Here is a 21,771-nt window from a genome sequence, read left to right on the forward strand (position 1 = left end):
TGGACTTTGGGATGAGCTTGGATGGAGAAAACACTGAAAACATGAACATAACTTTTATGAGCTGATCATTCAACAGCTTAATAATGAATCTGCTGATGATCTGCTTTGACAGGACTGTGATCAATAAGTCGATGTTATAAGTCGAGACGAGTCAAAATGTTTCCAAATGAAAGAAGAATTATAAAAAAGACTTTGGAGCAGTTTAGCATGTGAGCAGTGTTACAACCCAGAAGACTGTACACTTATGTTTGTGGCCGGAGATGATGAGTCCTCAGTTTACTGGCATCATTGAACCATCTGGGGTGTAGTGGGCTACAGATGCTGAGGACACTGTCAGAGTAACACTTGATATCCCTTTATTTAAAGTAGCCAATGAAACACCACAGTACAGGAGTTTTACTTTGTTGTTGTTTTGTAGTACTTCATAATACACTATATAGTTGTTGGTGTTATTTCCAACCATTTACTGTGTAGCTTTGTGAATTTATGGCATTATTGTATTTAACTGTAGTGAAACCCTAAACTCAGAGATCCTGGTCTAACTCCAAAGATCTCCTCTGGAACCACAGCTGCTGACCAAACTTACAGATTTATACTTTGATTTTTTTACTTGTTTAAGGAAATACTGCACACTGCTGCTACAGGACCAAAACGCTGCATCACCATGGAGGCTGCTGGTATTTGCCTAACATGATAGCTCATGTACCCCAAGCTCACTGTAACTGCATCATGTCTGAATGTTAACAATACAGCAGTGCCCGACTCTTTAAACCTACAATCTCAACCTCAGCTGCTTCTACATCTTTAAACACAGCACTTTCAGACTCTCAGGGCTCATATCAGTCAGTTTTTACCCTGACTGGGAACAAATCACTTTCAGTGCCTTTACTCTCTGCACCTCAGACTTACAGAAATCAAGAATATTCCCATTCAGTAGCATTTTCATATTCAACACATTTCTCATCGCATCTTTATGCTGTTTGTGCATCTTTAAATGCAACAAGAAATTTAAATCCACTGACTCCTTCAAATTTAGACACTATTTCATGAACACCAACACTCCCACTCCCGCTCTCAGACCCATCCCTCTCTGTGGTTTGGCTCTTTTGACCCTACTTCTCTTCTTCAGTTTGATTCCCCGCTGTGCCATAATTAGCCTGTAAGGTGGTCCAAAGGAACATAATCCAAGATCATAAACATAAAATGCTTAGTTTGTTCTTATATCCATGTAATCAATCATTTTGTATAAAAGTAATTAAAAGTCAGTCATCTCTCCTTCCTCCAACTTCCTCATCTGCCATTCCCATTAAGTCAGGGCAGGTGGAGCTTATTGACTTGGTAGCTGTCTTGATGGGGCATTCCAGCTGAAACTTCCGACTTCAACATGAACACATCATTGTTCTTTGAGCCAAGTTTCCATTACAACAAACAGAAAGGTGCTGTTTTACTCCTTCGGGAACCTGACAATATCTGGAGCTCATCAAGTTTGTTGTGGAGTGATAACACAGGCGAAGATAAATGTGGAAAGAGGTATCTGTTGGTGGTCCTGTCTCATGACGACCGACAGTTTAGAGGTCCGATTCCCTAAAAGGATCCGATTGGATGATCTCTACCGGAAGATTTGGAGACGAGTCCAAGGTTTCACCAAAAAAAGAGAAATTCGTGGCTATGAGTTTCAACATGTGGCCTAAAAGTATAAAAAGGGAAAGAAAGCCGTCACGCTGAGGTGAGTGACTATTACTTCTGTCTCTAAAAAATAAACCACACTCACTGACTTTTACTGCAGCACAAACAAACATGCCAGAGGGGCCGATGGCGCAATACGGCAGCCTCGCTTCTGTCAGTCTGCCCCAGGGCAGCTGTGGCTACAACTGTAGCTGACTCCACCAGTGTGTGAATGTGAGAGTGGAATTGTAAAGCGCTTTGAGGGGTCCTGAAAAGCGCTATATAAATGCAAACTATTATTAAAAGTGTAAACTTCATCCTACTCCTTTTCGAGCACACACATTCTGTAGACATAGATATTTACATGAAAACTTGATGATTTTTACGTTTTGTTTTTTCTTTTTTCTCTTGTTATTTCAGTTATATTTAAATGTTTAAAATAAGAAAAATATATATATATTCTTCTAACTCTATCTATAAATTCATCAAACTGCAAACATGACAATACAGAATAATGCCGACACACAGGGCGGCAGCTACAGTGTGCATGAAGGGTTGTTGGTGGTTGCTGTCTGTTCTGCCACAGGCTTATTTTTAATCCACTGAATGGCCTCATATTCGACTGGGCCACATAGAAAAGAGGAAATGCAGCCTGTGGTTTGAAACAACAGTTTTGTGTGTAGCATTCTCTTATTTTAAGCCATCAGTATCCAGCAAACATAAGGTCCTAAAGCACACTGCACTTTATTGTCCTCTTTATACCCTGATGAGGACAATACTTTAGACCAGCGGTCCCCAACCCCCGGGCCTCGGACCGGTACCGGTCCGTGAGTCGTTTGGTACCGGGCCACGAGAGTTGAGGCTCAGGTGTGAAATGTATGGTTTTCAGGGTTTTTATCGGTTTTCAGCGTTATTTTGTTATCGTTTTTATCATTTACTCAGTTTTCCTGGGTCTTTTCACGTGTGTTATGAATAAATCTTCTTTTTTTCGGTACCGGTACTAGTTTTATTTTGTTGTATTTATCCACGACACCTTAAAGGCCGGTCCATAAAAATATTGTCGGGCATAAACCGGTCCGTGGCGCAAAAAAGGTTGGGGACCGCTGCTTTAGACTATTAACATGTCAGTAAGATGTGAAACTTTAATGATTGAGACCATGAACATATGCAGAAAGTGTTTAGACTCTGACCTGTAGCTCAGACTGTGACAGGAAGGATCACTTCTCAAAATGATGGAAAATATTGTGTAAACATTGTTATTTGTTTAACTGCAAGTTCACACAGAGCTGCAGTCTTATCTGCACCATCTCTGCACTGAAACAAACCTCAATGATCTTTTGTTGTTTCCTTCATCAGCCTGCAGAGTTAAAATGAGGAAGAACATTTACTATAGAAACTGTGCTTTAACTGCTCCATTAACTATTTGCAGGTATTAAAGTAAAAGAAAAAAAAAAGATTACACATCTTTACTGTAACAGTGCCAGAGCTGACAGGTGGGGAGGTCCAGGAAGAAGAAATTAGAAGAACGAAAGAGAAGGAAAGAGAGAGAAAGAGAAAAAAGAGGTAGCGATACAGAAAACAAACAGCACCTGAAAGAGAGCAGAAGGAAGACAGAGACCCCATGAGGAGAGCTTCTGAGAACCAGAGGCAACGGGCAGCCGACCCTCCCAGAGTCCAGGGACCCGTCACAAGCTGAGGACAGGGCCCAGGGCTGTGATCACATGCACATAATATACAAGGACAAACAATCATCCACATCAAACCACCGCTCTAAAACACTTCAAAAACTCTGGTGTGGATGTGGTGTCTGGTGTGGTTACTTACTCTTGTTATCCAACTTCAGTAAATGTAAAGAGGAAGTGGAAGTTTGCTCGAGTTATAAGTGAACTGTTTAACACAATGAAGCAACATGTGGTTTGTTGCTTTGTGCATTTCCTCAGTAGACTTTTACGATTCAAAGTTACTATGGCAACATGAGTAAAAATAAGGGCAAAAGTCTATCAGGAATAATTATTATAACATTAGATACACAGAAAAAAAACATCCGTCTACAGTCATGTTGTAGGTAATACACCACAGTATCTTCTGATCTATTAGTCTACACATCACTGAATCGTTTGGACAGATTAACATTTGTGGAATCACACAGTGTTTAAGTCTCAGTTATTTATTTATGTTGACTGGAGGGTGTAAGTTGAAACTTCTGTGATCTGGAAGACTTTGTGATGACCCACAGGTAAGTCTCTGTGTTCATGTGATCAGTTATCTGTAACTCAGTTTTCTTCATTTGTTACCATCGAGGCCTGAAACTATCAGCTTCATAATAAAGGTCACCTTTGTTTGGTACTCTGAGTCCTGCTCTGGATGTGGGTCTGCTTTTTGAACTGACTCTGGACACAATCACATGATCTTGGTTGGTAACATGTGGTGTTCAACACAAACATCATTATCACAGTGTTTCAATCATTATTTCACATCAGTTTGTTTTATTTTATTATGTTTACATGTAGTCAGAGGCTGAGGTCAGTGTGCGTCTGCACATACATGTCAAAGCAAGACAAAGAACAGTCTGCAGAATAAATGAGTTCCTGCTTTACTTTGAAATGACAACAGATAATAAATATAACTTTGAATTTATCTATGAATTTAATTGTTCTTTAGTTGGTGAAACATAAAAGTCTTTAATCTCACTTCAGCCACACACTGAGTCATTTCCTGTGTTTGGGTCTCCACCAAACTTAAAACCAGAATTTAACCACAAGGTGGAAACTTTGACAGGTCTGAGGTCAAAGGAGCCTTTTCACTATATGACTGCATGATGATGTTTCAGCTAAGAGTCGAATAAAATAAAGACATTTTAATGCAGCCTAAAGTAAGAATTTAATTTTAATTCAGCAGTTAAACAATTAAAAGGAGAAAAATGATTTAACCCTTGTATGGTGTTCGGGTCTGTGAGACCCGTGTTCAGTTTTTTTCAAAAGAAAAATTAAACAATTAATTATTTTTTCACGTGTAAATGTGTTGTGTCTTTCCACTCACTCCACTTGATTATAACTGATTTATTTATAACATTTTATATAAAAGAAAAACGAGAAGCACATTAATTCATAAATGTGATCTATCAAAGGTAAAGGGAAAAAATTAACCATGTTTGCTGTTCATATGTCTTGTAATTGGGATGAAGTAAACATCTGTTGAGTAATTTAACATAAAATTGTTTGATAGTGTTAATTTGGAAAGCCAAAACTCTAGCGGGTCCACCAGACCCATGAACACTGGCTGAGTAACAAAAATACGAACACCACACAAGGGTTAAAAAGGCTTTAGTGAAAATACAGGCACCAAAGTAGAAAAGCTGTTTTGGTATATTCACTCTCAGTGACTCCCAGTCTGCAGAAACCTGCCAGGAGACAAATATTAGTGGATATTGCAGCCAAAAAATCCCCCAAATGGGCAAAAGAAATATCCTGACATGAAGCAACAGAACAGCTTTATATATTATAGAGAAAGGAAACAACACAACACAAGAAACAAGCTTCTATGTTTGCAGTGGACAGGAAATATAAACATGCCAACCAACTGCTGCGGTCAAAGCTACAGGAGCTGTTTGAGTTTTGTGTGTAACGGCAGGAAGCACAGAGAGACCAATCAGAATAAGAGCCTGTAGAAAAACTCTTGTTGTATCTATATTAAACACAACTTCTCCTTTTTCTGCAAACTAAAACTGTTTGATTATCTGAGGATCAGAGTGCAGCAGGCTGGATGTGACGATGGGGCACTCTTTGCTCTGCATGATGGGCTTTTTCTGTAAGTACACGTCTGACATTGTTTGAATGGCAGCGATTAAAGAAAATGTTTCTGATCTGTGAGAATTACAGTGAGTCACTGCTTTAACCTGTTTACCTGAGAGCTGGAACAAAGCAGACTTGTGATTCTTATAGTGTTTAAATGTTTGATACACTGCTGCTTTTTGCATCACTTATAGTTACACACTGTGTTACAACAGTTTGGATTTTTATGATTATTTTATTTTATTGTCAAACAGATTACTGGTTATTACTGTTCATCTTTAATAAAGTCTTACTTTATATTGTTTTTGATCTTATCAGTTGTATAATGTCTGATGAGGTTTTATTCATTATTTTAGTGCTCAGTACTGTCATCTGTGGAAATGCTGAAGGTAAGAAATGATCTTTTTCTTCCTGTTCATATATGTAGCTGTTATCTCCTATAATGTGCTCAATAATATCCTCCCTGTGTTTACATGTTATCTTCTGCACAGACTCAATGCTTCTATTCAGCCTGTGCAGTTAAACATAAATGGCTTCAGTAAGCGCTCCATGTGGAGACTGTGGCGTTCTTCAGAGCTTTTACTGATGTACCATTTGTACCACTTTCAGTCTGTAAAACTGTAACAACAAAACAGAGCAGGTACATTTAATCTCAGTGTAGATGCACAAATGTCACATGACCAATGCAAGATCATAACATTAACAATAAATGGACAAAGCCTGTCAAGTGACGTAAATACAAATACCACATGCTGACATGTTTTATGCTAACAGGCAAAACAAAGCACTAACAGTTAGCTTACAGTAGTAATGTAACAAACTTCACAGACCCACAAGAAGGACAGAGCACTAATATGTAGAAACAATCCATCATCTGCCCAAACTTACACTTTATCCCATCTCAAGAGCAGCAGATGCAGAACTATCACAGACACGGAGCTCTAGCCATTATTACTCGGCACTTCCTCCATTTAACCACTAGATGGCGGACTTTCACATTAACAGACCAGGAAGAAGTGTATTTGCTGAGCAATACTGCAGAATCATTTACTTACGAGATGAATAAATGTGACCCGTCATATAACAAACTTGAAACAAACTATATTTCAGGAATAACCTGAGGGACAAAATATTGTATATGATACAGCTCACACTCCACTGCATTTTAAAATACTAAAATGATCATATCAAGAGTGCAACCATGTGAGCAGATGTTTCACTCAGCTGCTATGCTTTACATTTACTAGAGTTTGTTTCCTTGAAACTGACTGATTTCCTTTTCATGCGTGTTTATTAGTCAATGCTAACAGATCACAGTTATGATTCACAAGATTGCACTTCTGCTGTGACAGATCCACAAGTGAATTTGGAGAGTTTTCTATAAGTGGAGGGTTCATAAACCCTGCGCTCAGGCTTACAGGCTCAGGCTTTTTCTCACGCTTAGAACAAACCACCAGGTGGCGTATTACTCACTCATTTAAGTGACGTTATTCTGCTGGTGGTGGTTATGTCAATAGAAACCAGGCTCACCTGCTCCCAGACATTTCAAACTATTTACAAAACAATCAGCTGTTCTGCATTCAATAAGATGCCACAAATTATTTGTGCCACTCCAAAAAAATAACTTCTGTCCACTATAAAGGAGAACATCACGGCCTGATACCTGCAGGTCTGACAGCAGCAGGTGTATCACTCCTGTTTTCTACCTGGAGACAGCAGTCGCCTTATTGTTCTCACACACAACACAAAACTATCCACAACACTACACACTAACTACACAAGACAACACTATCTACATGCTCCAAACACACTAAACGTCACAAATCTCTCACATCTTATAACTCTCTCTCTCTCTCCCTTTTTTCTGCTCTTTCTCTTTCTTTCTCTTTCTCTCTCTGTCACTCCTAAAACTTCCCCCTCTTCCTAAACAATCACATGTCATATTGCCATATCAATTTGTCATTGGTCGACATTGTACATTTTCCCACCAACAGGAACGGGCTGTTTTTTTGTTTTGTTTATTTTTTGCTCATAAGCACAGAGTGCTTGCTAGCGCTGTCCTTAGACAGTAAATGTGACGAAAGTATTCAGGAAAAAAACACAGCATATATATTGTTTATCATGACTCTGGTTTTACGTGGCCTATCAACACAATTTAAAAACTGGTTTATATCACCTTCTTGCTTTGGCATCTTGAAGTGGTCATGTGATTGGCTTACCACGACTACTTTATTCTTCCGCAGTCAAACAGCAGCACTCATGCAATTGTTTTGCCACCTGAGCTTCAGGTGTTGTGGCAAAAAGTGATTGCTGTCTATGGGAGAGCGCAGCTGCTTACGTAGACAGCTACTTGCGTGCAACTGATATAAGATGCCGTAAGCTGAAGACAGCTTCAACCGTCTGTCTGTTACGTCGTTACTTATAATGCCGTTATTGCCATCACTGCTCACATTTGCAGTAGGAAAGAAAACTGCAGCTGGAACATCTGTGTGGCAGATGTTGTGGGTTTCTTCTTCTTCCACTAAAAGGATCACAATAACAACCTCATATTTTTCTAACTTACAAAACTTAAAATCAAGGCCACTCTGAAAGCTGACACCACACCAGCAGGGGGCAGTGTAACTCTGACCTCTGATGGACTGTGCAGACAGAATCTGATTTCAGAAAAAACCCATCTGACAATGAGATCATCTCTTTGAGCTCTAAGTGCAATCTCTATATCTGATAGAGACGTCTACACCTGCAGAGGAAGGAGAAGAAACACAAATTAAAAGCGAATCATTCGTCATTCAGGAAACTGATGAGTTTAGATATTTTTTCCAAGTTTAAAATGGCCTTCTCCGAATTATGGAGTGAATCACTGTTCAAACCAGTACTTAGAAAACTAAATATGTCAAATTAATAATTATTAGGCTCAGTGCGTCCTCAATGAAAACAAAACTTGTTTTTCAAGTCAAATTGTCACTAGAATACAAAATTATGATTCCCATTAACAATAGCAATAAAACCAGGACAGATATTTATAATGATTTTACATTTCTATAATTCTGCTTATGTTATATTATTTTATTATTTTATTTTATTTTGTTTCTACCAGAGGGTGCTGTGACACCATCAGCGTCTCTATTTCCCAAGGCCTTGTATCAAAACGAGCTTCATGTACTGACTGTGTATTAGCATAAATCTGTGCATAAATCTATCCAGTGAACATTTTATGCACTAATCATTATGTTTTAATGATTGGACACTAATTTAAAAACTGAAGTTGTTTGTACTTTAACAACTGCTGGCTGTTTTGTTGTGACTCTACTCTAATGTCGTGAATTTTTATGTTTCTCTTTTCCTAACTGGATCATTGTTATGTGACCAGTTCCCATTAAGCCCACTGTGACTGTGGAGCCATTCTGGCCTCAGATATACAGCGGTGAGACAGTCACTGTCAGATGTGAGATTCATGGAGGTGAAGCAGCTCAGTGGACGTATGAATGGAGTCCAGACAAGTTAAACACACCTCCAACATCTAATGAACACAAAATTACAGTTACTGAGTCTGACAGTGGAGGATACAGCTGCTTAGGTGGAAGAAACTCCTCCTGGACAGAGTCGAGTGATGTCATCACATTGAGAGTAATAGGTAAGTTGGACACATTTCTCTCATTTTAATTCCAAAAAGATTGCAAAATAATTTCCACAGTACTGTGCGTTTCTTTTTTTTAGTTTGATATCTAAAGTCATGCACAACAGCTTTTAATGTTATTATGTTAATATTAAGTAATCACTCAGGGTAAAAACGAGAAAACAAATTGTTTCTTACATGAAAAAAATAAATGCAAATGTAATTGTCCCAGTTTCTTCATGTCTGTGGCTGCAAACACACAGTTTTCACCACTATTTCAAAATTGAATGAGAGCTGACGTCCTGCAGCTAAACTCTCTCCTCGGCTGAACACATGCTGCCATCAGCTTCTTCTCTGCTCGAAAGTTTCAAGACAATAACAACAAAATAGAATTCAAAAAAATAGAAAATAGAAAACAAATGAAGCCATTTGTTTATCTTATCACAAAATAATTTATTTCATGATGAGATAAAGACACGTGATCATTTAAAGACACAGACACTCGTTTACATGTTTTTATTTCTTCACACACAGATGACTGAAACAGTCTCTTTACTGGCTTTGGAAAAAATCAGTTGAATAACTGCAGACCGTACAGAACTCAACTATATTACTGTTTTGTCCTCTGTAATGGGCTGAGCCCTGAAATGAAATCACAACCAGCCACAGAAACAACTTTTCTATATGGAACCAATGTTTTGATAATTCCACAGATTTATAAACACAACTTTAAGAGCAAAACACAGAGAGCTGTCTACACAAAGAGTTAACTCTCTTTGTGGAACAGAAAACTCAGTTTCCCTCATTTCAGGATTATTTGTATGTTTGTTTTCATTCACTCTGGTAGATTCTAAATATCATCAAATTACCTGTGTGTGTTTTTTTAAACAAACCTCCTGAAAGTTGATTTTCAAGGGAAATTGTCACCAGAATGCAAAATTACGACTACCATTAACAAGAGCAAAAAAAAACCCCCAGGACAGCTTTAATGATGATTTGATATTTGTATAATTCTGCTATTGATTTTCAAATCAAACTCACAAGTCAATCTCCTAATCATATATTTTTTATTTAAACAGCTCCTCCTGAGCCCACTGTGACCCTGCAGCCATCCAGGACTCAGATATACAGCGGTGTGATATACAGAGGTGAGACAGTCACTGTCAGATGTGAGATTCATGGAGGTGAAGGAGCTCATTGGACGTATGAATGGAGAGCAGCCAAGTTAAACACACCTCCAACATCCAGAGAATACACAATCAGCAGTGCTACTGAGTCTGATGGGGGAAGATACAGCTGCCGGGGCAAAAGAGACTCGTCCTGGACAGAGTGGACTGACAACATCACATTGACTGTATTATGTAAGTGGGATTCACTCATTTAAATTTATCTTGCACAATGTTTCATCGAAGAACACAACAAAATACTTTGTCTTTCAACAAACCTCAAGCTTTTGGTTTTTATTTGAATATCTAAATATTAAATCTGATGTACAACAGCTTTTAATGTAATTATAATAATACACAGCAATCACTCACAGTGAAACATCTGGAGATAAAAACATATAGTAAATTACCTGATTCAATTAGTTTAATACATTTTTTTAATTGTCACGCTCCTGGGTCTTTTGACCCAGTGTTCAGTGGGTTTTCTAAGTTCATTTGTTTATTAGTTTCCCCTTGTGTTTTCAACCCCTGCGTTAAGTCTCCCTTGTCCTTATGTGTTTTGTGTCTGCATGTCTTTTGTTGTCAAGTTCACGTTGTCATGTCTGCGTTTCATTATGTTTCCTGTTTTATTTTGAAAAAGGTCCTATGTTCCTGTGTTTAGTGTGTTTAGTTTTGCACTTCCCCTTTGACGTCGTTATGCTCATGTTTCAGCTGTTTGTCCATGTGTTGCCACTTCTCCTGATCACCTCGTGTGTGTATTTAAGTCCTCCGTCTTCCTGATGTGTTCAGCGTTGCGTCCTCCCTCATATATGTCTGTGTGTTGTGTTTGCCATACCTACCAAGTTTATTTTGAATTGCCAACGTTAGTTTAATTTTTCCAGTGTTCAGCAATAAAGCTCCCATTTTGAGTTTCAGCCTGGCCTCTACGTTTGAGTCTGCATTGTGGGTCCTTTCATGCCTCCCTCCACACAGACCGTGACATTTATTGTTGATTTTCAAGTGAAATTATCCATCTGTTAATGATATATTTTTGTTTGACCAGCTCCTTCTAAGCCCACTGTGACCCTGCAGCCATCCTGGACTCAGATATACAGCGGTGAGACAGTCACTGTCAGCTGTGAGATTCATGGAGGTGAAGGAGCTCAGTGGACGTATGAATGGAGTCCAGACAAGATAAACACACCTTTAACATCCAGTGAATACAGAATCACAGTTACTGAGTCTGATGGTGGAGGATACAGCTGCCGGGGCAGAACAGACAGGTTCTTCACAGAGTGGAGTGACATCATCACACTGACCGTATCATGTAAGCTGGACATATTTCACTCTTTTTAATTTACATTGCATGATGTTTCATCCAATGACACAACAAAATATTTTTAATATCAATACTTTCAATAATATTATTTTTTTTAGATTAATATCCAAATGTATCTGGAAGGCAAAACGATTTCCACATGTGGATTCTATTGCTGCAGTTCCATCAGGTCTTTTTTTTTCTTAGCATTTTTACATTAAATCCTCGAGCTTTCAGGTTTGACCAAAATGTAGTTGAATTATATCAGACGCTGGTCTGCTATTTCAGCCTTTCTCATTACAGCTTTCTTTTGGATTCATGTTCAAGATGACATTTTGAAATTGATGAAAACATAGTAGTTGTAGCACTCTGCCACTTGTCCCTTGCACCACACCCCCAAACACACACAAGTAGAGAGCTTTTGGATTCTGTTCTCACTTTTTATTTCTATTTCCGCGCGCGCGCACACACACACACACACACACACACACACACACACACACACACGCTGGAGCCATTTGCTCCATTCTGCTCCACTCTGACTCTCAGTCTCAGTCTGACTCTCCTCCTCCAGACACGTGCAGCTACTAAAATAAGGGAAAAGGTCATTAGTGCGGCTGGGATCAGCTGTTTCTGCCACCCACCCCTGATACTGTCCCCTCAACCTGCTGCTCCACCCCTGTCCTGCAACTGAGCTCCAAACCACACCCACCACAGGTGTTCATGAGTCTCACCTTCAATGACACAAGAAGAACCTCTAATGTAGAACAGCTCCATATGTGGATCAGCTGTTTATGGAACATTAGTGAGAGTTACCTTGATCTGCTGCTGATGAAGTTTTTAGTAAACTTGTGATTTTTGTTGAGCCCACGTGCTTGTTGTTGTAAACAGTTTCCTGTGACATGTTTACATTCCTGATTATCTTTTTAAAAGTTTGTATGAATTGACTGGTTCAGAAAAGTTTGGACTTGGACTATAAAATTACAAACAGATTTTGGCAAAACTACTGTTGTGTTCAGCACAATAGAGTCAGTCTGATCCTGCTCTCCTTATATGTCCTTAGTATTGGACATGTAATGGAGACACATGGTGCATCTTCTTATTTTGCATATGCTTATGACACAAAGATATGCTGTACTTAGACCATGTGACCCTGGCATGTTGAGTTCTCTTAATGACTGATGACTTTGAGGCTCAAACTGAATGTGAGCTAATGTCCTCCAGCTAAACTCGGACAAAGCTTTAAATGTTGTCACTGAATCTCCTCGGCTGAACACATGCTGAACACATGCTGAACACATGCTGCCATCAGCTGCTTCTCTGCTGGAAAATGTCAAGGCAATAACAAAAAAAGTAGAATTTGAAGAAACCTACATTTCAGACTCATATGACATCAGAAATGCATCTCTTTATCTCTTTAAGTAATAATCAACATGTCAGAACTTTTTATTGCAAGTCATATTTCCAACAGGATGCAAAAATATTATTCCCATTAACAAGAGCAAAAAAGGCAGGACAGCGTTAAATTTGTATTTCTGTAAGCCTGCTCATGATATATTTTTAACAGCTCCTCCTAAGCCCACTGTGACCCTGCAGCCATCCTGGACTCAGATATACAGCGGTGAGACAGTCACTGTCAGATGTGAGATTCAGGGAGGTGAAGGAGCTCAGTGGACATATCAATGGAGACGAGACCAGTCAAACATACGTGAAAAATCCAATGAATACACAATCAGCGGTGCTACTAAGTATGACAGTGGAGGATACAGCTGCATAGGAAGAAGGGGAAATTTCTACACACAGTGGAGTGACATCATCTCATTATCTGTATCATGTAAGTTGATCACATAACAGGATATTTTAATGTTAATTTATTTCACACATTTTATACAAAATAACAACAAAAGTAGTGTGAATTAATTTTTAATGTAACAGTAATCATTCACAAAAATATATATTCAGTAAATTTGATGAAAAATGAAAAACAGATGTAATGATCCCAGTTTCTTCACCTCAGTTGTTGCACATGCTGAGTTTTGATCACTGCAGCTCAGTGTCATGATGCAGATCTTTTCTTTTAGCATTTTTCTTTTTCTAATTCCTCAAACTTTCCATTTGACTACAATTTGGCCTCATTTTAGGAGAGACTGCTCTGCTACATTAGCCTTTCTCTAACTGCTCGTATGTTTACTCATAGCAGCAGTTTTGTTTTGTTTTTTACTTTATTTATCTTTACACTTTCCAAATTAAACATCACGAGTTTTGGGCAAAATAAGAAATTAATTTTACTCTGAATGAAGATTATTTTCTGTAAAACTGAACTCAGATAAATGTTTTTACAAAGGTTTTGTGTAGTTTTGACTTTGTTGCTACATGAAGACTTTGTATTTCACCATTTATGAAACAATAATCACTTCATGAGAGCAGAGCATTTTCCAGCTTTGAATCCATCACTAGAGGTTTAACAGCATTGTTAGCAAACAAGAGCTAACTGACTGCTCATGGATTATATGTTCATAAATGTCTAAATATGTAAATATGAAGATGTAGAAATAAATAAATTGTTGAATATAAAGATCATTAAATTACCTGGTTTAATTTATTTATTAAAAAATAACTTTTTGATTATTGATTTTGAAGTCAATTTATCATTGTTCTAATGATATATATTTTTTTATTTGAACAGCTCCTCCTAAGCCTGCTGTGTTCCTGCAATCCTCCTGGACTCAGATATACAGCAGTGTGATATACAGCGGTGAGACAGTCACTGTCAGATGTGAGATTCAGGGAGGTGAAGGAGCTCAGTGGACGTATCAATGGAGACGAAACAACCTGAACAAACCTCCAACATCCAGTGAATACAGAATCAGCAGTGCTACTAAGTCTGACAGTGGAGGATACAGCTGCCGGGGTAAAAGAGGTTCCTCCTGGACAGAGTGGAGTGATATCACCAAATTAACTGTATCATGTAAGTTGGACATATTTCACCCTTTTTTATTTATATTGCACAAAGTCTCATCAAAAACACAACAAAATACTTTGTCTTTCAATCTTTCACACATTAATTTCTGTAAAACTGAACTGCACGTCTTTGGACTGCAGGAGGAAGCCTTTAGACCCACACAGACACACGGGGGAACATACACACAGTGCACTTAAACAGCTCCTCCTGAGCAGTGTTGCCCCAGAAATGCTTTTTGGCATCGAAAAACAAAATTGCTGAATCCGACATCTCACATGATGAAAACCTTACCTGCTTATGATGAACTCTTTCTGAGCTTTATTAATCATTTGAGACCAAGTTATTTACAAACGTGTTGCTAAAGGTTTACAGAAAAACTTAAGATCACAGTTAAGTAAGCTTATGTTAGGAACAAAAGGACATCTCTTTGTTTGATGGAGATGAAAATTATGAACTTACAGCAGGCTGAATTCAAAGATACCTCACAAATCAAAGTGTAAAAATGATGTGGCTAATCCATTTAGCTGAAATGTCAGTGGAACAACTCAAAATGGTATTCAGTACGGCTGTCACATGCCGGCACTCAGACATTCAAAAGGTCGAATTTCTTGTAAGAAAACAACTTCAGATAATTTATATGTGATTCAAATTCATAACCTGTTGAACTTTTCTTTTGTTGTAGCCCTCTGCAGTTCCAAGAAACAACATTTAGGCTACGTCCGAAAATGCTCTGAGTCCACACTGGCGTTTTCAGTCATTTTCACAGAGTTTTGCGTCCACATTGAAACGGCCCAAAATGAACTGAACTTCCAAAACAGAGCTACCTAGATCACTTAAATTACACAATTGAAACCATATGTGTATTGTTTGTGTATTTATACACAAGCACTCATATATATTCAAATAATAAATAATATTAATTTACCTGTTACTACCACACACCAAATCCGGTCGTTGGTACTTCCTGGCTTGTGTAGCCACTAGGTAACAAAAGCTCAACACTGCGCCCAGCATCCTGGAGACCTTCTGTTGTCTTTTGTACGTGTTTTGAGTTTTTATGTGCTTCTGAGTTTGTACGTGTTTTGAAGTTCGTACGTGTTTTGAAGTTCGTACGTGCTTTGTCTGTAGGGGCCACCGTAAATATACTTTTACTTATTCACTCCACATAAAATGTAATAAATAAATCATAATACAAAAACCAACTATTCACAGTTCAACTTTTAACTATTTAAATTTTCAGCTTTTTTCCTTTTAAACAAATTTAAAATGAAACAACGCAAAACACTGCAAACCACAACACAATTAAATATAAATTAAAATATGAAAACAAAAAGAACATGCATATCCTCTGTCACATAGGCCTGCATGAATAAACTTTCTGAATCCTTTGTCATCTGCAACCGAAAATAGTTGTGGATGATTACTATACCTTTCTAATGTGACGTTGTTGTCCCTGGCTCTTTCTCTGTCTTTCCCTCCCGCTCTGTTCCTGTGCTACTGAGAGTGTAACTACCGCCCTTCCCTCCTCTTCCCAGCGCAAAGCACGAGACTCGCCTGCGGAGCGAAGCGGAAAAAAAGTGCCAGAGAGAGGGTGTGAAAAAGAAAGAAAAAAACAGGGCTCCCGGCTCGCGTCGTTCACGTCAAAGTTCCGGCTCTAAGAGTTTACAACATAGGACACATATTCAACGGGTCAATATTGATAGATACTTTATTGATCCCACAAAGGAAATTGTTGTGTTAGAGCAGAATGATAAAAAGTGAAAGTAGTAAAGTCTACTATAAACAACAAAGTTAACCAATAAAATAAAAGTGCCAGTGGGGCCTGGTGTGGGGCCTTACACTATGAGACAGCGCAGAAATTTTTATATTTACAGTGAAAAAAATGAATAAAATAAAGTTTGTTAAAAACAGTAAAAGTAAGGCTCATATTGTGTAAGACAGAATTGCAAATTGCATTAATAACTAATATTTTATGAAGGGTTATTATACAGCTTTATAGAAAACGGCAGGAATGATGTATTGAAGTGTTCATTATTAGTGATGTGCGATACCACTGATTTTCTTTCCGATCTGATACCAAGTAATATTCATGTGGTATCGACGATACTGATCCGATACCGATACTTTGTACAGAAACTTATTTTATTTATTGTATCTCAAATTATAGCATCATAATGATTACAGGACATCAGATTACTTGTTCTTATCACTTAATAATGCAGAGTTCATCATATAGAAATAAAAAACCTGAAGTTGTGCTATTTGAACACGTTGCTGCCTGCAGCACTAAAGGACTCCATGAGAGACGTCTGTCTCGCCCTAGCAGCACCTGTCCCTCTCCTCCTCTTCAGTTTGCCTCAACATACGCGCTTCATTTTCTGTGACATGATTTACTCTGAGGTGTTTGACAAGGTTAGTGATGTTGCCACAACCATACATGCCAACCCTCCCGATTTTTCCGGGAGAATACCGAATTTCAGTGCCCCTCCCGAAAATCTCCCGGAGCCACCATTCTCACGAATTTCTCACGATTTTCCACCCCGACAACAAAATTGAAAAATCATATTGCAGAATTCCAGCCAATTCCAGTTTCCAACAATGGCGGCAGCGACTTAGTTTTAATATTACTCTTATTTCTCTTTCTGGGTCGCAAAAAAACTTTTAACATGTTTTCAGGTGAGAATGTAGCTGTGTGAACTTCAAATATCTGAGCCGATCGACACATCGTTTTCAAACCCTATCTTTCACTACTCGGGTTAAACATGATATATAAGTCACTTTGATAACTTAAAAATGTTATTGTTTGGCCTTTTCAGTGTTTTATTTGTTCCGTTTGGCTGAGATTAAAGTTATTAGATTAGATTCAATTAAATTTAACTTTATTAATCCCTCCGGAGGTTTCCTTCGGGGTTTTCACACAGCTGAATAAACGTCAAACAGAAAACTGATTAAACAGAAGAGTTTACGTCAGTGCCCGGTTATATTTTAGATAGCAAGGAGCAGACAGCAGAGTTTCACTGCACCGAGGGAGCCTGTGACGTACTACCCGGCTTTCTTTAGACCGCGAAGGGCGGGTCCTCAGGTGGAAGCAGCCTCTGAATTTGGACACCCCCGCTGTTTCCGGGCCGGCCAATAATAACGGTGACATTTAACGTATTTTATCCGATAAATAAACCCTGAAAAATGTATTTACCCCCCCCCCCCCCCCAACAGCCCTCTTGAATGTCTCCCTAGTATGGCCACAACACCTCACTCTTGGAGCACTTTTTTGCCACATGTATCGCAAACCACGTCTCAGCTGTTTGTGGAGGTAAAATACGTCCGCACATGACTCCGATTACGCTCAGCCATTGTTGTGAGTGCGCACGCCAAGGGGCTGCGAGACATTTATACAGCCGTATTTCACACATGACTATGAAAGGCGGAAGAGGAAGTAGTTCCTTTGTAGACAATCCGAATGTTAGTTTCTTTACACTGTGTTCCTGTTAATGATAAACTACAAATTTACTCTAAATTACTAAAATATCGATATTTTAATGTGAGAATCGATTCTAGAACATAAATGACTGGTATCGGAGGAATCGATATTTCAGGATCGATCCGCACATCACTATTCTTTATGGCAGCGTGGTTGAATCAGTCGGAGGAGCTCTGGTGCCTCTGAAGTGTGGCCCCCCAGCAGACAACAGTAAAATAGACACACTTGTCACCACAGACTGGTAGAAAATCTCCTACGTCTTGCTCCACACATTAAAGGATCTGAGCCTCCTTAGAAACTAAGATCTCAGGTTATTCAGAAGGATAACAGCCAACTGACAACTCTGGATTATATGTTGATAAATGTACAAATATGCAAATGTGAAGATGTAGAAATAAGTAAATAGTGGGATATTTGACTTTTAAAAGTATTTATGCAATGTAAAATCTGAGAAACTGAAGTTGTTTACATGATATTGTGTTGATGTGTTGATGTTCAGTCTCAGTTTAGTTTTGTGCACACCTGGTTGTTTCCAGTCACTCTGCTGGTAGATTCTAAATATCAGCAAATTACCAGGTTTAATCTGTTTGTTTTTATTAAAGTTTTTTTTGTTGATTTTCAGTCAAATTGTCACTGGGATGAAAAAAATGTGATTACCACTAAAACCAGGAAAGCTTCAATTATCATTTTATATTTCTATAAGTCTGATGATGTTATTTTTTATGAACAGCTCCTCCTAAGCCCACTGTGACCCTGCAGCCATCCTTGACTCAGATATACAGAGGTACCACAGTCACTGTCAGATGTGAGATTCAGGGAGGTGAAGGAGCTCAGTGGACGTATGAATGGAGACGAGTCCGGGTAAAAATACATGAAACATCCAATGAATACAGAATCAACAGAGTTACTGAGTCTGATGGTGGAGGATACAGCTGCCGGGGCAGAAGAAGCTCTTCCTGGACAGAGTGGAGTAATAGCACGCCATTGAGAGTAATAAGTAAGTTGGACATATTTCACACATTTTAATTTATACTGCAGTGTTTCATCAACTCAACCAAACACTTTATCTTTCAACAGCACTGTAGGTTTATGTTGTTGGTTAGTATCAAAAGCAGTTTAAAATATTTTTTATCGTCATTATTAAATATTTAATAATCGCTCTGAAAAATATTTTGTTAGTTTGATAGAAGAATTCAGTCCAAATGTAATAATCCCAGTCTGTCCCATCTTGACCTCATGGCTGCACATGTGGAGTTTATCACTGCAGATCAGTTACTTCCTTTGTTTTTAGCATTTTTACATTCATTCCTCGACGTTTCAGGTTTGACTACAATATAACCTCATTTTATTAGAGACTGTTCTGCTACATTACAGGTTCCACTTAGATTCATTCCTGTAATTGTTGTTCATGGAATCAATTAATTTTTTTAAATAAATGAAAAATAAAGGTTGTGATGAGGTCATCATGTGAAACTGGTACAGTTCAGTTCATGGAAAATCTGTAAAAGCCACAAGAACCTGTTTGTTATACAATAACTACAAGTGTGACACACTCCAATGTCCCAAATCAGCAACTGCACCAGTTTCACATGATGACCTCATCACAACTTTTAGAAAACGTTTCTCACACGATAATTTCTTCCAGTCTTCTTAATCTGCTGTCAATTTATGAAAAATAATCTGTAACTTTTGGAATCTGAATAAAAGATGATAACTGTGCAAAGTAAATACTGCACACTTTGTAAAAAATGTTGCGTTACAGTTTGAAATTGTTATGATGTGACTTTGTTTTAAAGTTTAAACTGTTTGTCTGTGAATCATTTGTTTAGCAGTCACTCTCCTCTTATGTTATAAACAGCAGAGTTTTCATGTTTCTCTTCTCATAACTGGATCATTCTTATGTGAACAGCTCCCAGTAAGCCCACTGTGACCCTGCAGTCATCCTGGACTCAGATATACAGCGGTGAGACAGTCACTGTCAGATGTGAGATTCAGGGAGGTGAAGGAGCTCAGTGGACGTATGAATGGAGACAAGGCCAGTCAAACATACCTGAAACATCCAGTGAATACAGAACCACAGTTACTGAGTCTGACAGAGGAGGATACAGCTGCCGGGGCAGAAGGGACTATTTGTTAACAGAGTGGAGTGATATCATCAGACTGACTGTATTATGTAAGTTGATCACATGACAGGACATTTTAATGTTAATTTATTTTACACATTTCATACAAAAGTACAACAAAATATCAACAAAAGTAAACAAAGTTTTAATGGAGTTATAAACAGTAATCACTCAAAAGAAAAATGTATTCAGTAAATCTGATGAAAATGAAATATAAACTGTAATGATCCCAGTTTCTTCACCTCAGTTGTTGCACATGTGGAGTTTTCATCACTGCAGCTCAGTGTCATGATGCAGATCTTTTGTTTTAGCATTTTTCTTTTTTCTAATTCCTCAAAGTTTCCATTTGACTACAATTTGGCCTCATTTTAGGAGAGACTGCTCTGCTACATTAGCCTTTCTCTAACTGCTGGTATGTTTACTCATAGCAGTATTTTTTTTTTTTTTTTACTTTATTTATCTTTACATTTTCCAAATTAAACATCTTGAATTTAGGGCAAAATAAGAATTTAATTTTATTCTGAATGAAGATTATTTTCTGTAAAACTGAACTCAGATAAATGTTTTTCAAAGGTTTTGTGTAGTTTTGACTGTGTTGCTACATGAAGACTTTGTTTTTCACCATTTATGAACTAATAATCACTTTATGAGAGCAGAGCAGCCTCCAGCTTTGAATCCATTGCTGGAAGTTTAACAGCATTGCTAGCAAACAAGAGCTAACTGACGACTCATGGATTATATGTTCATAAATGTCTACATATGTAAATATGAAGATGTAGAAATACGTAAATTGTTAAATATAAAGATCATTAAATTACCTGGTTTAATTTATTTATTTAAAAAAAAAACTTTTGATTTTCAAGCCAAATATCAGTCTGCTAATGATATATATATTTTTTTGAACAGCTCCTCCTAAGCCCACTGTGACCCTGCAGCCATCCGGGACTCAGATATACAGCAGTGTGATATACAGCGGTGAGACAGTCACTGTCAGATGTGAGATTCAGGGAGGTGAAGGAGCTCAGTGGACGTATGAATGGAGAACAGACAAGTTAAACACACCTCCAACATCCAGAGAATACACAATCAGCAGAGCTACTGAGTCTGACAGTGGAGGATACAGCTGCCGGGGTAAAAGAAGTTCCTCCTGGACAAAGTGGAGTGATGTCACCAAATTAACTGTATTATGTAAGTGGGACATATTCAGTAGGTTTGATGAAAAATGAAATACAAACGTAATGATCCCAGTTTCTTCACCTCAGTTATTGCACATGTGGAGTTTTCATCACTGCAGCTCAGTGTCATGATGCAGATCTTTTGTTTTAGCATTTAGCAAGTTTCGATTTGACTACAATTTGGCCTCATTTTAGGAGAGACTGCTCTGCTATGTTAGCCTTTCTCTAACTGCTGGTATGTTTACTCATAGCAGCAGTTTCTTTTACTTTATTTATCTTTAATTTGCCAAATTAAACATAATGAATTTGGGGCAAAATAAGAATGTAATTTTTTTCCAGTCTAGTTTCGGTCAATATTTGACTATAAAAATTGTTTATGCAATGTAAAATCTGAGAAACTGAAGTTGTTTACATGATATTGTGTGTTTATGTGTTGATGTTCAGTCTCACAGTTTAGTTTTGTGCACACCTGGTTGTTTTCAGTCACTTTGCTGGTAG

The 21,771-nt window shown here is 38.0% G+C and overlaps 1 protein-coding gene across 1 annotated transcript; it reads left to right on the top strand.

Annotated features, from left to right (window-relative positions):
* The first annotated feature begins 5,435 nt into the window (after positions 1-5,435).
* On the top strand, positions 5,436-20,165 carry LOC147335628 (basement membrane-specific heparan sulfate proteoglycan core protein-like). Its single transcript, XM_086286096.1, has 8 exons — positions 5,436-5,472; positions 8,827-9,090; positions 10,152-10,433; positions 11,281-11,544; positions 13,103-13,369; positions 14,222-14,503; positions 18,706-18,972; positions 19,885-20,165. Exons 1-8 carry the CDS (start codon positions 5,436-5,438, stop codon positions 20,163-20,165), a joined length of 1,944 nt encoding a protein of 647 aa, XP_086142222.1.
* The last annotated feature ends 1,606 nt before the right edge of the window (positions 20,166-21,771 follow it).

The sequence above is a fragment of the Aulonocara sp. 'chitande type north' Nkhata Bay genome, linkage group LG3 (assembly GCF_057382095.1).
Source record: "Aulonocara sp. 'chitande type north' Nkhata Bay isolate Kocher_YH1m ecotype deep benthic linkage group LG3, A_spYH_male_GT1.1, whole genome shotgun sequence".
NCBI lineage: Eukaryota > Metazoa > Chordata > Actinopteri > Cichliformes > Cichlidae > Aulonocara > Aulonocara sp. 'chitande type north' Nkhata Bay.

Coding starts and splice junctions, on each gene's coding strand:
- LOC147335628 (XM_086286096.1), top strand. CDS start 5,436: ATGGGGCACTCTTTGCTCTGCATGATGGGCTTTTTCT. Junction 11,545..13,102: donor CATCACACTGACCGTATCAT/GTAAGCTGGACA, acceptor TATTTTTAACAG/CTCCTCCTAAGCCCACTGTG. Junction 14,504..18,705: donor CACCAAATTAACTGTATCAT/GTAAGTTGGACA, acceptor TTTTATGAACAG/CTCCTCCTAAGCCCACTGTG.